Source organism: Mytilus californianus, unplaced genomic scaffold (assembly GCF_021869535.1).
Source record: "Mytilus californianus isolate M0D057914Y unplaced genomic scaffold, xbMytCali1.0.p SCAF_2, whole genome shotgun sequence".
Classification (NCBI taxonomy): domain Eukaryota; kingdom Metazoa; phylum Mollusca; class Bivalvia; order Mytilida; family Mytilidae; genus Mytilus; species Mytilus californianus.
The window spans coordinates 75,612,822-75,629,937 of NW_026262668.1; the positions used below are offsets into that span (position 1 = coordinate 75,612,822).

Here is a 17,116-nt window from a genome sequence, read left to right on the forward strand (position 1 = left end):
TAAAGTTTAGTTGGAGGTGCAAACACTGCCCGAATAATTCAATGTTTGATGACTATGTTGATCGATTCTATCACATTGAAATTGGAATAAAGAATATATATTAGATACATTTAAGTCTTCTGCATAGTTGGACGTACATCTAGAAAGTGACATTGAGGTTTAGTTGAGAAGTGACACATTCAAGCAAAGTTCGCCTTAGATTAATTTGGTTATTCTTTTATGCCCCTTTTGTTCATATAGCTACTTACATCATATAAGTATCTATACATCCCTGCCTTCAAATGTTTAGATTTGACCGTTCCTGATGAAGGTAAATAAAAAAAAGCGCTTTGGACGCACGAAATTATTAAAGTGCTTCTCTCTCTTCAACATTGAAAGAAAAGGTTTCGATTTCAATATTAGCCATCCATCGTCCTGTTTTCATTTCAAATTTTCACATTGGTCAATTTTTAGGGTTAGTGTATTCAGGTAACGATGGTTAACGACTTCAGAGATGTCTTAGGGTTGGACTTCAGACATTTACCAGTTCGAAATTGTGTGATGCCTAATTTCTGAATATATTAACTGGATTAACACGACGGGTGTCACTGACTGAATGGGAATTTCTTACCCTTCAAGAGGACCTGAGTTCACCTTCGGTTTTTTTGTGGGGTTCACATTGGTCAATTTTTGTTTTCTGGTTAGAGTTTGGTGGACTGTTATTTGTATGATTGCTCTATTTCTTTTGGTCTGGTTGCTGTTTTTTTTCTTCGACTAATGTTTTTGTCCAATGGTTTCAACGCATTTTGTACCATGTATTGTAAATTTAGCAGGTATATTGAACTTAAAGCTATAACATACAGAATACCTGATGATGAGGACAAAATCATAGTAAAGAAGTTCGCTAAACTAGTATTTTTATTTAATTATCGTAAAGGCACAGCTAGAATATCATGGAAGATTGTTAACCAAAAGAAGCAACAACTATGAAACGATCTCAATATAGAAAATGTCGATCTGAAAGAACAGAAGTTTCCCGTGCACTCTATTAACTCACTTTCTTTAAGTCATGTTTTTACTGTTTATATTGGCTGTTGTATGTGGATTTAAACATGCTTTATCTAATACAATAAATGTATGATATTGCAAGAGATGCCAGTTCTTATAAAACGCGCTAGGCCGTTGTCTCCGTCCTTTTCATTAGAGAGTGTCGCAATATTTTTATTATGAAGAAGAGATGACTTTTAAATAGCTTGAATATGCCCGCACAAGTGTGACTAAACTAAAGTAATCGGATCTGAATATTACAATTTTAAAATATCTCTTGAATTGTATTTAATTAACGATAATTGTTTTTAATAAAGAACTTGCTGCTTCAACTCAACCCCTGGCGGTAGTATCCTCTCAAATATTATAACTAATAACCCAATTATATATAATTAAGGACAAAATTCAATAACATTATACTGGAAGTACAGTCATAAATGGAAAACTTCACAAGTGATAAAAGTATCTGTTTTGGGAACCCCAAAGGGATAGGGTTATAAAAATGAAATATGCATGTTCTTGAATAGTTCTATCCAAGAAAATACCTTTTTTAAATAGATGCACACATTTTCATATTATATGAAAGTCAAAAGAGTCTCATAGAAGAGCGAAAGTAATTTGATCTTTAAATAGCTTCTAACGTTTCTACGTATTCATACATCCCTGCTTTTCAAATGTTTAGGTTTGAGCGTTCCTGATGAAGGTAAATCCAGAAAAGCGCCTAGGACGCACAAACTGTTTAAAGTGTTATCTTCGTGTAAAAGAAACCGAACGACTGATGCTAAGAACTGAATAACAACGTCTATTTTAAACATTAATGCAGGATCATTGCAACAGGAGGTATTTTGTAAGCAGGCACGCAGTATTTTGTTTTCAGATGACTGAGGAAAATCAGCAAAGAATAAAGTCGATCTCCCCTGATGTTGGCCTCAAACTTTGTAAACGTTTCTGGCACTGAGATGGATGCAGAATGTCGTCTGCTTGAATGGCATTAAATGGTCCTTCATGGCAAATACGTAAAATCTAAGCACCATGAAAACAATTTAACATTGATCGAGAGATGATAATTCCTTAACAGGAAACGGCGGGTAATTTTACATTGCGTTCTAAAATAAATGTAACTTTGAACGGAACCATGATGTTTAACTTGATTAATGGTGTCCCATTGTTTCTCTGCGAAAGATAAAAAAGCAATAATATAAACTGTAAATTATCAATGTGTAAAAACCCATGAAAGTCAACAGGAAAAGAAAATGATTAACATTAAACAACTAAAAACTAGTTTTTAATCGCAAAACTATGATGTCGACCAACACGCGAAAATGACAACACTGGCATCAAATTTGCAAGCATAACACAAACTAAGCCACGTGTATGTGTAAAGACAATTAAAAAATGTTTACATAACGAATTGTTGTGTCATTCTGAAATATAGCATTCTTCTTCGTTGTACATTTTTGTCTTCATTGCTTTCCCTTTATAAACAACGAAATGGTACTTATTGCTTTGTATAAGCGCCAAAACATGTACAGATCCTGGCTGAATATTACGCTACACGAATGATTACTTATTCTTTACTGCATTTGGATGGATGCAATGATTGGTATGTTTCTGGGGATATAGTCTGCCAGAAACAAAGGTTCAACTCTCAATATACCAGTACCTTTATAGCTTTTTGTCGATACTTAACAGTTAAAATGTGTTCCTATGCAATGGGTTAAATCTTCTCTATTGAAGTTATATACAAAATAAGCGACCACAAAATAAACAAGATTACTACAGATGTCCCCGCCGATATGCTACTTTTATTTCAAAGAATTATAACTCCCGTAAAATTGCTATACGTACTGATTATCAAGTGCGTCTGCTGATGTATAAACACTTAGACAAAATTCTATTTAACTCAAAATGAGAAATGTCAGTGCATGGAGGCTTACACTGTTGAATTCCAAAATGATTTACATTTTCAAGGAGAAAAAATCCCGTCAAAAATGAATTATCGGTTCTGATGTTGAAACTCATCTAAGATATAAACAAAAATTGCATTTAACTTCCGGGAGAAATGTTGGCACGAGAGCGCTTCGATGTGATTTTACATTTCCTAGAGGCATAACTCCCCCAACACTCAAAAATTATAATAATCGCCCAGTCCGGAATTTTGAAATCGTCCGATATATAAATGATGTTTACCTTTGACATAAACTTCGAGGTGAGTTGAACTTAGAATCGATCACTTCGTTGACAAACATTTACTATGCATCGACAACAGAAAGAGGCAATCGCAGTAGGGTCGCTTTGATGATGGGTTTGACATCGACGACCCTGACCTACTTAACACACCACCTCATACGTCGCCCTTGAACCTCCAATCTAAAGAGACTATAGAAGCAGCCATCCTGTCAGAACGGCCTAACACTCCGTACCAGCCACAACAACGCAGTCGGAGTAAGATGAAAGCAAAAAAACAGACAGATCCAAATCTGTAACTTAAGTACATCAGTCCGCAATATCCAAAAGGATAGCCAGACCCTAAAACCTATCATCATCATCATCGACATAAACTTTATAACCGACCGTGCGAGACCCTCATTGGCAGAGAGTGCTTATATTGTCGGACGTACTAACATCACCATGTTCATATTACCTGCAAACAATAAACAAGTTACTATGCAAGTTTTCCCAGTTATTTTGATTTTATGAATAGAGATATGTGATATTTTGTCTATTTTGTTCGTTATTGCTTTGTTTCATGTTTTTTATTGATGTTTTAATTGTTTGTTTTTGCTTTTGTTTTGCTTCTTTTTCTGTCTTTTTTGTTTTAATTTTCTTGTGTTGTCTTGTTTTTCATGCTGGATCTTGTTCTGTTCATTTTTTTGGTTTGGCTTGGCTTTGTTTAGGATTTTATAATTATTATTTGAATGGATCTTCCTTTCCACTGAAGCACAGCAGTTTTTTATGTGCAGAGGTTTTGTGAAAGCTATAAGTATATTTTGTTTGTACTTTGAAAAACACATTCTCCCAGCTGTTTATCTTCCCGTATTAACCAGCTTGATGTTTTATTCACAAATTTATATATACGCATAAAACTGCACAAGAGGACACCAGATTGGGTCTCTAGACCACCATGTCATATTTTATGAGTAAAATTTAGACATGAATGTACATCATAAGCCTATTTGGCTAGCTTCACTATCATGCTTGTACAAAACGTACGTAACTTTGTTTATATTCTAGTCGCACGCTATTAAACTATTCCACATTCATCACTATGAAGCGAAATACAAGGAGACGATCTGAGTCCCTTTTTGACCCTCGAGTTAAAAAAACATAGATTACTAATTTCATACATATTCAAAATGACATCTTTCATGCGTTTATTAGACATTGGTCTTAAGTATCTAAACTTTTCACAAGTCCCAAGAAATTGTTTAAAGGTAAAAACAAAAAGTAGAAAGAAATGCTTAATTTATCACTCATGTATCAGTAAAAAGAGGGAGAAACAGAAAGTGATGATTAACTTGAATGATAAATAATTAGTGAAAACAGTCAGCTTTCACTATTCATATATTTAATACTTGACAAGAGTAACATGCCTCTTTTGGAGCTGGAGTTGCCTACCCTTTTTGATTACCTGCGTTCGACACGGGGTTTGATGGTGTTTGTGTTGCTCAATCTTTTGTTTTCTGTGGAGTGTTTTGTTGACATGTCTTTAGTTGGTTTATTTTATCTCATGGTATGGTGTATTTCTTCGATTCTTGTTTTTTTTTTATAAATCTGATGAAAGACCATTGAAATATAGATCTTGTGTTCACGCTTTGCTAGTAAGCAATTGGACTTATTTCAATCACATTGAGTTTTTTATTGCTCACTTTGTATCTTCTTTCTCTTGATATGAATAAACATCTCTGTTTTCTTACAACAGTATGATACATGTATATAAATTTATTATGTATAACATTACCGAGTTTGATGGTATATATGACATCTCATTTGCACAAATCATAATATAATTTCGGGTCATAAGACATATCTTTGGCCATCAAATACACTATTTATGAAGTTGCTATATGAAAGCCATCTGCATTTAAATATATTGTACAGTTGTCGAGGTACAAGTTTACTAACAGATTTCATACTTTTAGTTTGCTTTTGTAAATGCGACTCCTCATTGTACGAATAAAAGGAGATGTGGGGTATTAGCCAATGAGGAAGCAACCCAACGACACAAAACCAAAAGACATTTAGAGTCAACATACGGTTTTCAACAAGACAATATTGTACAAAATTTCAAACTCTTAAGCGTCCGGAGTGAAGAAAAAATGTAACAGACTATCTGCTAATAAAACCAAATTACCACCCTCCTCCCCCTTCCATGTGTATGTGCTTCCCGTCATGTTTCTCATTATTTACAATTTGGTATGGTTGTCAGATATTTCGGGCGTCATTTTTTTCAAACTGGAGGCAATTTGATGTGAGTGTTTGTTCAAAAGAGAAAATGTATGGCTACTATTCGATGTATATTTTGGTTTGTAACTACTGTCTCATTGACCTTTTTAACAGATCTGTTATTATTCATATCCTATCATACAAGAGGTTTAAACGTTACTTTCTATCCTAATCATCCACCGCCTACCGGTACCATCCAACCTCGATATATTGTTTCTTTTGAAAGTCTCAAATAGTACGAGGGCATTGTTTTGCATTTGTCATGTCGTGGCTATTCATAACATTATATACGGTAAAGTTTGCTCATTGTTGATGGTAGTACAGCTTACAACTACTGTTTAGTATCTTGTGAATAGTTGTCTCATTTGCAATCATACTACATCTTTTCTTTTTATATTGATGAAACCGTTAATGCTTATGGAATATATATGGGTCAAGTAAACCAGACTTACATAACAGAACCGGAACAACTGAAACAACGCCAAAACCTTACAAATGTGTAAGCCATTCGTGCGTTTTAAGTTTCAATATTTTTTTAAAAACGAAAAAATGGTATTTGCTCAATTTATTAACATCTTTACAGTTTTTTTAAATATTAAATGCATTTCATAATGCAATTTCTTTTATAATAAAAAGAAAGCATTAAACATAAAATTTGGATTTCATTGACAATAAGAAAACATAAGGCTTAATAATGTAAAGGTAATCATATCTTTAAAACATAAAAATTAATAACTATCTTCATAGAGAATATTAAATATCAACAATAAATGCAAAATAAACAAAAATACATTTACAAAAATCATGGATCGCTATATGAAATGAATTAAAACGTTAAAATCAGCATTGGATTCATGTTTTACATTTGTTTTATTTAAAAATAAAAAGAGCTTCAAACGTCGGGAATTCTTACGAATTCTTTAAAATAAGAATTGCACTTTATGGAATATTGTTTTTGTAAGAAAGCGACCATGATAGTGTATGTGTTTATGGTTAGTTTATGTCAAAACAACATATACACAAAAAGAAATTATTGAGCGACTTCAATTTCCACCTCAGAAATTGAATTAAATTGTTAGCGAGGTAATGTTATCCAATATATAAATACAACTGCACATTTATACAATTCATGGCAAGGAAATTTCAATGCCTTTTATACTAAAGTAACTTCTACTGGCACATTCACATTTCAACTAGCCGTCCGTTGACTCGGGCCAGCTCGCGCTGTTTATCTTCTGAACACTGTCGAGACTAAGCAAGTGATAAATGTCCACATTTAATGTGTATCACAGGCACCGGTCGTCGACGACAACGTTCCAATTTCGGCTAGCTCATTCGTCGTTACATAACATTAATAAATTAATAACAGTTTGAAGAGACATTTTATGTTAAACATGACTGTTGATTCATTGGTGGCTGTGCGTACCACGAATGATAATGAGACATAGCTGCCATTCCTGGTCCCATGCTTGGCATTGAGGACATCGACATTGTAGACATTGGCATATATGAATTTGGTGCAGACGCCTGGTGTGCACCTGAATTCATTTCCCATGTTGGCTGCGGACTGACAGATGATGAAGGTGATGACATCATAGGATGTTGGTTATTGTTATGCGATTGTCCGTTTTGTTGTGAGTTTGGCTGTACGTGAGGTGCAGGCGTATCGGAAGGATGCTGAGCGTCTGGTGAAGGTTGTCGAGTAGGATGGTTTGGTGACGTCACTGGTGTTTGTACATTGTTCCCAACTTGATTAGTTACTGGTCCAGTTTGCTTCATTATCTTCTTGTATTTTGAACGTCTGTTTTGGAACCAGATTTTAACCTGAAAAGAACAATACACACTTTAAATTGCGAACAAAATTTCAACAGAAGTTACTTAAAAAGTAAACATATACGGTGAAAAAAGTAATTTCTAAGTCTTAATGATTCAAATTTCCTACTAATATACGAAACAATCACTGAACCTTCTCAAATTTCTAGTAGATTAATTTTCTATCGAGGTCAATAAGTTTAACTTTATAATTAATTATGCATCGTTTAAACGGCGTGCGATGCACCCAACCACCTCCAGTAAACAGTAACGTGTGACTAGCCATTGCCTATAGGGTCCATTAAATTTTCTTTGTATTTCCCCCTTTACTGGACTATAATGTTACTGTTTACCCTCCTATAAATATTTGTATGTTTACGTAGCCATCTGCTGTTACTCGAGCATAGAATATCTGATTCATGAACCTTCGGAATGCAAAAGGTCAAGATGTATTTTACCGTAGATCTAAGCTATGGTTTCTTACATAAAAACCCGAATGAATTGTCCCTAATATAGAATACGATAATGTACTCATAAACCAAAGCTTATTAGATGATATAATGAAATGTAAAATTAGACGATATTTATAATTAAATGGATAATTGCTATTTATTTCACCACTTTTTGAGCTTTTAATACGTATTCAAATCATTTCTAAATGAAAATTAAGTTTCACTTTTACCATTTAAAATATAACGTTCTCAAATTTTAAGTAATATTTGCAATTAACTAAAAAATCATAAAAAAGACTATCCACTTTATATGCAGTGTTTGATTTGTGAGTCCATTGTACTAACATTGTAAAAGACCATTGAAATACGACTGCTTTACGCAAATCAAAGGAGACCTCTTTACTAAACGATTTCTTAAGGACGTCGAACAAAACAGCTTTTTTCAAAGTTTGAGTGATTTTCTTTTATATCTGAAACAGTTTGAATTAGAAATAGGGTGGGCGTGGTGTGTCACTAGTTTTACAATTGCTTTAGACATTCTGCTTGAAGGAAGAGTTGTACATTTCAGTAGAGAAATAGACAATGATGTAAAGTTTCAAATTTTCTCAGCGTTCTCATCTGCCCCTTAACTTATTAAGCAATTGAGAATTATTCATAAAAATGAGCATGCATGCGGGCCATTTTCATATTAAGTACTTGGAGATCAAGTTTTTTTTTCAGAACATTATCAAGCACGAAGAACAAATCATAAACACAAAATCTTTTAAAAAGTTGTATTTGACAACATTAACAGACAATTATACAATCGGAAATATTTACTAAGCCATCCAAAGCGATCCAAAAGAGGCAATCAAAATTCCACAAGTCGAAGTAAATTCTAACTGACCTCAACGGGTTATCCGGTAAAGGAAAAGTAACAGAAAAATTGATATATTAGGATAAGCCTTTCGTTATTATACACTTAAGGATGTGTATTTTATACATGTCAAAATACAAAATGGAAAGAAACATAAATCGATGTTATCATGCTTAGTCAAGGGGTATATAGTCGTAAGTAAATTCCGGGTATTATGTCGTTGGCTCGGTCCACAAGCACATAACAATAATGTCATCCAAAAACTGCGAATTTTGCTGAAGGGTAAAGTTTTAATGTCTTCTTAATCAACGACTTCGACAAAATTTATCTTCCCACAATCTGATATGAAACAAATTTGACTTCACAGGTAGATTTATATTTAAACTTTCACATGAAGTTGTAAATGACGAAAAAAAGCTTTAATTAAAAAATCAATCGAAGCTTAACGCCATAAAATGTAATAAAAAGATTATAATGTGTTAACTTTGATTTAAGAACTATCTGTTAAAATATATACAGCATATGTTTCTGTGTCTTATTTATTTCCATTTCGACAAAAATAATGCTAAATATTGGAAACCGGAAATGCTTCCAAGGGAAATAAGTTCTACAAATAATTAATTAATTTCTTTTATTGTCCGTATATTTTCTTTTACTATATTTTATCAATTGTTAATCGTAAACAGCTTGATACTGTAATATAAATTCAATTAATAACTGTTATTTTTAATGTATTAATGTAACTGACAGTTTTGTAGAACAGAATTTAATCAGCGGAATACTACTATTATGCAAGTCATTGGGGGAAACAATTATTATTCTTATGTGAATTTAATCATAATCGGGATTTAACAGCCAACTAAAAGATTATTCCGATAGAAAAAAGACAACATTGATGGATAAATTTATTTCAATTTCAAAAACGTATTTTTACAACATAATCCTTTTGGAATGATTTTAATGTCTAGGTAGTCACATATAAAGTAAAATAGTTTTTCCTGCTCCCCTTTATAATTCTTTAGACCTTTCGATTTTATACTTGATTTTTTCCTGAATACAAATGCTTGTTCATATTTATTAAAGTCTTTACAGATGGTCGTCCACAGTTTTACATCTGCTTGACGAGGCAGAATGGATGTATTGAACACATTTTACGATCGTCTTGTTGATTTTAAGCAGTTCATCGTTCAGCCATTAAAATGAAGATTTAAACTAACAAGCTATTTAGGAACATAACAGATTAAACGGAGAATATGGGAAAGAGAGATTAGACCGATGATTTCTCCATTGTGCTCTCTCAGCTTGACACGGCAGACACTCGACTGACAAAACGTTGGGGTGGGAGGGGAGAAGTCATTTCCTGTGTGATGTGGGGACCGCCCCGTCGTCAGTTACGTTGAGGTCCCGACAGGAAAATTCATCAACCAAGTGAAATAATTAAAATCATAAATCATTATTGTGGATTTTCAATAGATTTTTTGTAATTCGAGATGAGAAACTTTTGTTTGTGTTTTCCTTTAATGTCATATGCCTTAAGTGTCAGATTATTACCGAAATGAATTAACGCAATTTTTCATCAAGCCAAGCTATACTTCTCCGAAATGAAAACCAAAGCATATGGAATACAGTTTCTTTTGACTGATATGATTAACAATTGTGAAATAACGCAAACGTTCATCGAATGTTGTTAAATTTGCTATATGTCTTGCCTCGCGCAAAAGCCTGACCAAATGGTTATCTTTTATCAAAATATAGATTGTTGTCATAAACGTTATTATTTGAAAGAATGAAAATTAATACGTTTTCTTGAAATCCACCCTATAACTAATTGTTTTAAAAAGAAAACAATATAATTGACCTGTTAAAACTGTGGCTTTTATCTTCTAATATAACATTCAAAAGTACAAGGTGGAACGATCAATTCGTAAATAATATTGTAGCAGTTGTTTTAAAGGGTAAAAAGAAAAGGGGAAAACGAGTATAACATTGGTCTGATCCCTGGGAAATAAATATGAAGCTTCAACATTTCAACATTTCAGGTGAATTATTGTTTTCCCAAAAGTTGGAACTGGTTTTACAGTATTTTAACCCGTTTCCAGGAAAAGCTCTTGCTTTTATAATAAATGAAGAAAAAAATCCAGGTGAACATCTGTGGATAACTTATACGTCTGAGTCTATCAATATACTTTATACCACACATCTCCTTTTATTCATATTTGATAGTTTGAACATCAAAATAAAATTTGCGATGTAAAATGATAACCCAATACTTGACAAGTTATGGTCCTAGTACCTGAATAATAATCGACTAATTTCCGTACGTGAATTGTTTTCGTGAAATGATACACATTTTATACCCAGGAATTAAATTTCATACCTATTCTTTCCTTTATATCATGATTTATATTAATGCACATTTTTCAAGTGTGAACATGGCCGTCTTCTGGCCTTAAAGGCCTATCTTGTTAAGCTAATATTTCACCCACAAAGTTACCCCAAACACTTCTGGTTTGAATTAAATTCTTTAGAGATGTATCACATCTATATTATAGATTGTGTACTAAATTAAATGATGTGGGGCATTGCGGGTATATTTATACCCGATCGTATTCTGAATCAAAAGCATGATACATTTTCCCACACTCAAGTATGTAGTTACAATGAATAAGTTTTATAGTTTTATTTTCTCTTATATATTTTATATCTTTCCTCTAATCAATGGACCACAGGATGATTTGAATACATTTCAACTAGTCATAAAATATTTCGGTTTTTTTCCAATGGTTGTGATTCATTCTTGAGCTCCAATGTTTTAAATTTTCATTTTAAGGAATGTAGTATATATTACAAAGTATACGAGAATGAACATCTAGGCGGTATCGTAGTCTTTTATAACGAAAGAACCATAAAATAAGGCATTATTTTAAAGGCTCCCGGAATACAAAACAAAATGATTTTTGTTTAGATGAGACTCGTTATAACTGTTCTCTAGAATGTTTTTGTCTTTACAAATCTGTCATGTCTTCGCATGATAGCAATTGAATTCCCCTAAACGCATTCTAAGTGGTTAACATCCTGCTTTATTTCCCTGTTGAGAGGTGTTTTTGAACAAGATATTTTGATAATACCAATTAATTTATCGATATAAGGCAATATTAGCAATTCCTAATTCGTGTTGTTTGGACCATTGGGATTCATTGATTTGATAATGCTAATTGACCGCATACAATCAGATTTGGTCTTTTAACATAATGAAAAAGCTTATTTTCAAGATATTATTTCCCTGAAGAAGAAAAACGCTGAACAAGGTGGAGAGACAGAAGCCAATACTTGTCAAGAAAAAATAACGCAATCTGTATTCTGATTCATTTTTTCGCAGAATATGTTAATGTAAAATACATTCATTTTTGTATACCAATTAAAACACATGAATATTAACGCAACATTTCTGTAAACAGGAGAATATTCGCAGAGTTGGAATCAATCAGGACTATTGTTCTGAAGTACATTGTTTTAGTGTCAATCAATTTGGCATTCATGACAGGCCCTTGGCTAATTTCGTACCTTCTCTGAATATTTACAATGAGACCAGGATATTTACCAATAGAAACTTTGCCCGAGGAACCGTTAATCAAATAAAATATTATAAATTGAAAATCCCGAAGAAAGATTATGATCGCTCGTTTGTTTTTCATGTATTTTTTATCTTTTAATAATTCTAATCTTGTAATTACAGATTGATAAACACCTATACGTATTGAAATTACATACGAAATGCCAGAGGCAACGATGGAAGATATGTCAACTAGCGAATCTATTCCATGAGAAGTGAATTAATTGATATTCGGCAAATGACCTTTTAAATTTATAAAGTTGTATGAATAGTCTTTGTTGCGTTTGATTCAATCCTCAGTAAGGTCAACATTTTCAAATTTAATAATATAATAATGCAAGAGAATGGAAATTTACAAAAAGAAAAAATTAACCATGAGCAAACAAAAGTACGTGCAGTGTTGCACTGGAATACAGATAAGCTGTAACAGTATACAAGTAAAAATATAGTCAATGTCCTCTGTTATCCAAATAAACTATCTGATACCAATGCCATAAACTTCATTAGGTATGATCGATACAAAAAGTTTTGGAAGCCAAAAAGAAACCCGTTTCCCAAGCACGATACCAACGTCAGGCAGCTTTTGCAATAAAATATAGACCAAGGACAATTGCATTATATAAAACTTTGAAACTGCTTTGAAAGTATTCCATTTATTCATGAGATAGGTTAACAATTTTGATATTCTTATTTAAAAAACAAAACAAAGATGTTTGCATGTTTAATCAAACTGCTACTTCTGTTACAGTAAAAAAATAACTGTCATTTAATAATTTCTATCGTCCATTTCAAAACAATAACTACTAAATAATAAGCATTTTCTTTAAACACAAGCGTGAATGTGATTTATTCAATTAGAGAAAATAATAGATAATTTCACTAAATTTCCTTATGATTAAAAAAATAACACCACTTTTCTCCCAAAAATCAATATAATTATGTTCGAACAGATACTTTCTAACATGGATTAAGGAGAATTCGGCCTACACTGCGTATTTTTCTTGTCAAATAAATAAGCCACTTTGTGTTTACAGCATCTTATCAAAGATTATTATGAAATTTTAAGCACCAGCGTGCTTGCTGATTGAGTATAATCATGTATTATTTTCTTTGGGTCTAAACTGATTATTTAGGGTAATTTCCCAGGTAAATGCTGTTCTTAGAACCCTAATTAAGATAATTTCATCCCTAAAATTGTTTAATTTTGGTAGAATTTAAGTAAATTGATGGCAAAACGCTGGATATATAAATTGGAGTTTAAAGAAAAGCTCCAGTAGCAAATGTAGGGACTAAACTTATAAAGTAAGAAAGGTGCACTAAATTTAGCGAAATATAATTAGATAAAATTCAATTTTTAGACATGGAATTTAACCGGACAAATATTAAGAAGAATAACAGATTCTCTGATATTAGGAAAACCTGTATTTGTGGGATTTTTTTTTAACAATTTCCGTATAAGGTAAATAAAGAAATATTTCAAACTTGCATTTTGATATAAAACATTTTATTTTATCAATAAAACTATTTATTAAAATTAAAATATTCTTCAAGCAAGCCTTTTAATTTTGAAAGCCAGTTAATTTTTCGTCAAATGTAAAGTTGATTGTTAGCACAAAACTCTTGCTATATGTACCATCATTTCAAAACTTCAACAATAATTTTTTTCACAAAAATTAAAAATGGAGACACACTTACCTGAGTTTGTGTTAGGCCTAGGGATGCTGCTAGTTCTGCTCTCTCGGGTAATGCAAGATACTGCGTTCTCTGGAATCGGCGGTTTAACTGTTGTAGCTGAAGACTGGAGTATATCGTCCGGGGTTTCCTCATCTTCTTACCCTTACCATTTATACGGAGTTCCTCTATCTGAGACTTGTCTATAGACATAAAAAATAAATCTTCAGTTGCTATAAACAGAAATGTTGCTAAGATAAAAATGGAGGAATAAACAATATCAAACAAATCAAAAAGAAAATTCTTTGATAAAAATATGAATATTACAGGAATTATTTCTCCTATAATTTTGAAATTATTTATATTGAAAAATTTACTGCAGCAAACAAATATTTCCACCTTTAGAAATTTAACATATAAAGCTGTTCCACTAAGTCATGCTTTTGGGATTTTTTTGTGCTGAATTTTGTCTTTATTTATATATATATATTATAAATGTTAAAATTGTTAAAATTCTACACCTTGGGTAGGATTTCAATTGAACAATATCTCCTTGAGTCCATCTTTATCAAAATTTAAACACTCCATTATAAATTTTTCCAAGTGTTTGCAATTAAAACATTATAATTAATATATTAATTTCAATGGGGTATGATACTATTTCTAAATTTTAAATACGCTTCGTCTTAAGTAGCAATAGTGAAATATTATTTGTGACAGTTTTCCATTTTACTCATTGTCCCGTGCCAAACAGGTAAAGGCACACAATGTTCATTTTTGTGATATATTAACACTGCATTTCAATATATAGTGTCAATTTTACAAATGCACTCATTTTCGCCCTTTTAAGCTATTCTATGCTATTTTAAAAAATGTTTACTTCAAAAAATAACTGAAATTAATGATTTTTGTCTCTCATTATTATACTATGTTAAATAAAACATTGTGATAATGTTCCTTGGAAAAAAAATGAGTTCGACATCAAACATAATTTTAGATTCCTGTTTATCGCTTAAAATCTTTACGTTTGATGGCGTTTAATTACTTTGAAAATTTTATTTAAATCGGAAAATCTCAAGGAGGTTTGATTACTCAATTTTCATACTTTTACCAGACCCTTTGCTTAGATTTTTTTAATTTTGTGATCATTGGTCGTGAAAAAGTTGTATTCATTAGAAACTTCCGACATGTTCGACTCTTTTGTTTAAACGCATGGTTAAAAGATCAACAACGTTATATTGAGATGTGATCATGTTTTAAGGAGAGACCGTTTTATAAACATAACCTTGAAATAAACAAGAGAAACATACATGTCAAAAATACAACACTGTCCTTTTACTAACCGCTTTAAGGTGGGCGTAAAGTTGCATGACCGATTCGTCATGTGTACAATTGGTATCATACGATCGTTTTATGCTATAAGAAAAAACTGTAGAATAAATACAAAACATAAATTTTACTTACCATCTCTCGGAGGTGAAGGACTTTGATGGTAATGTGGCATTGGAAACGGATGTCCTGCAGGTGGCTGATACCCGGAGGGTGACATAGAGTTCATATGAAATGGATACCCAAGTGACCGTGCATGTTGAGGATTAGAGAATATACTGTCTCCATGTTGTCCCGAATGTGGATGTCCTTGGTACAGAGAACGGTTAGGGTATGCCGGGTGAGTCATTCCGTGGGGCATACCAGGCTGTTGTTGTAGATCCATGAATGCTGACTTGCCACCCATTTCCTGGTCGAGACCCTCGGGTCCACCAACGTTCAACATCTTATAATCGTTATATTGGTGAATATCCAGATTTCAGGATATGATACACAACTTCAAAAATTTTGTTGATGGTTGTTCAATGTTCGTGATCGAAATTCGATTTCAAGTTGTCAAAATGAGCTTGGCATCAATAACAAAGCTCGGTACACAGTAATGTTGACTGTAGTTATTAAGGGTAATTTTAGATAAATAGTCCTATACCCGGTGATCAACTACTCTCATTCTCTATGCAAGAGCGCTATTAAATGTTATTACTTTCAGAATAAACCTTGTATTTAAATCTGTGAACACGACCCAAAACTTATTTAGTCTATTCATCAGTTGTAGTTAACCCCGCCTATTTATGTTAATGTTGAACATGATTGGTCCGTTCCGTTTGAGTTGACATTTACACACGAGTCAGTCGAGTAATTTAGAAGTAATAGTACTCTAATAAAGAAAGTCAGAAAAACTCATGGTTTAAACAAACAAAAATCAACGTTAATTAAATTTGAAAGCAGTGTTAAATACACATGTTATTTTACACAATGGTTACACTTGAGTGGCTTTACTTCACGGGTAGATAGCTAATCAAATCAATGAAAAGGTAAAAAAGTATTTTTGATTTAGAAATTAATTAACATCTATTGTTTTGTCTTCAGCAAATTCATCACAAGAATAAAAAAAATACAATGACATTTTTTGTTGAAATTTCTCAGCGTGGCTTTTCGTACCATATATTTAAATAGTTGTGTTTAAACTTTGCTACCAGGCGCAGACACCTTTCACAATATTTTGGCGCCAGTACCTGACCAAACTTTCTTTATATTTTTTCCTGTGATTTTTTTCTCAGTTTCATTTTAAAGTTGTCTTTTATTTGCCGCGTATAATAACGTGGGAAAATGAATTGATAAAACAATAATAGTAGTAGTTTATATCTTATAAAATTCATATTGTTTATGCATAATTTTTATGCATAATTCTCTACATGAAAACTGTTATTTCATTTATTGGAATGTAAGATTTTTTTCAATTTTTTTTTTTTGGGGGGGGGGGCCTTATAAGAAACAAAAAAGGAAGAACAATATAAAAATAAGTATTAAAAATTCAAAAGAAACATTCCTTCTAAACTTCGAACGGCGATTAGAATCAATGCACTATACCGCATGTATAATAAAATGAAATCTTTAAACAAAAAAAACAATAACGTATTTGTTTAAAATTCAAACAAATGTAAAATTGCCTTTTCTATATTAATTGAAAATGCACAAAACATAGGGTCAATCTTAGTAATAATAATTTGTTTCTAACCCGTAATTATTAGAGTAATTCAATCAAATAATGCATATTAAAACTTGTAAGTCTGAAATCGAAAAACATGTTAATATTTATTCATTAATTTGTCTTTTTTTGTATTCATTGTCTTCTTTCTCTGTCTTTCATTGGTTATTATTTATCTAAATAAAAAAAAACCCATCAAATTTCAA

General features: G+C 32.1%; 1 protein-coding gene across 1 annotated transcript; it reads right to left on the bottom strand.

The window, feature by feature from the left end:
- Window positions 1–6,022: 6,022 nt before the first annotated feature.
- Window positions 6,023–15,956, bottom strand: LOC127728211 (homeobox protein Dlx1a-like). Its single transcript, XM_052235442.1, has 3 exons — window positions 15,341–15,956; window positions 13,901–14,079; window positions 6,023–7,296 (listed from the first exon to the last, which is right to left on the bottom strand). The coding sequence occupies exons 1-3, from the start codon at window positions 15,648–15,650 to the stop codon at window positions 6,856–6,858; spliced, it is 930 nt and encodes a 309-aa protein (XP_052091402.1). The 5' UTR covers window positions 15,651–15,956; the 3' UTR covers window positions 6,023–6,855.
- Window positions 15,957–17,116: the final 1,160 nt, after the last annotated feature.

Bases quoted from the DNA above. Each gene is read 5' to 3' on its own strand.
- LOC127728211 (XM_052235442.1), bottom strand. From the start codon at position 15,650: ATGTTGAACGTTGGTGGACCCGAGGGTCTCGACCAGGAAATGGGTGGC. The intron at 14,080-15,340 runs GTAAGTAAAATT...TTATGTCTATAG, and splicing joins TCCTTCACCTCCGAGAGATG to ACAAGTCTCAGATAGAGGAA. The intron at 7,297-13,900 runs GTAAGTGTGTCT...TGTTCTTTTCAG, and splicing joins TAGGCCTAACACAAACTCAG to GTTAAAATCTGGTTCCAAAA.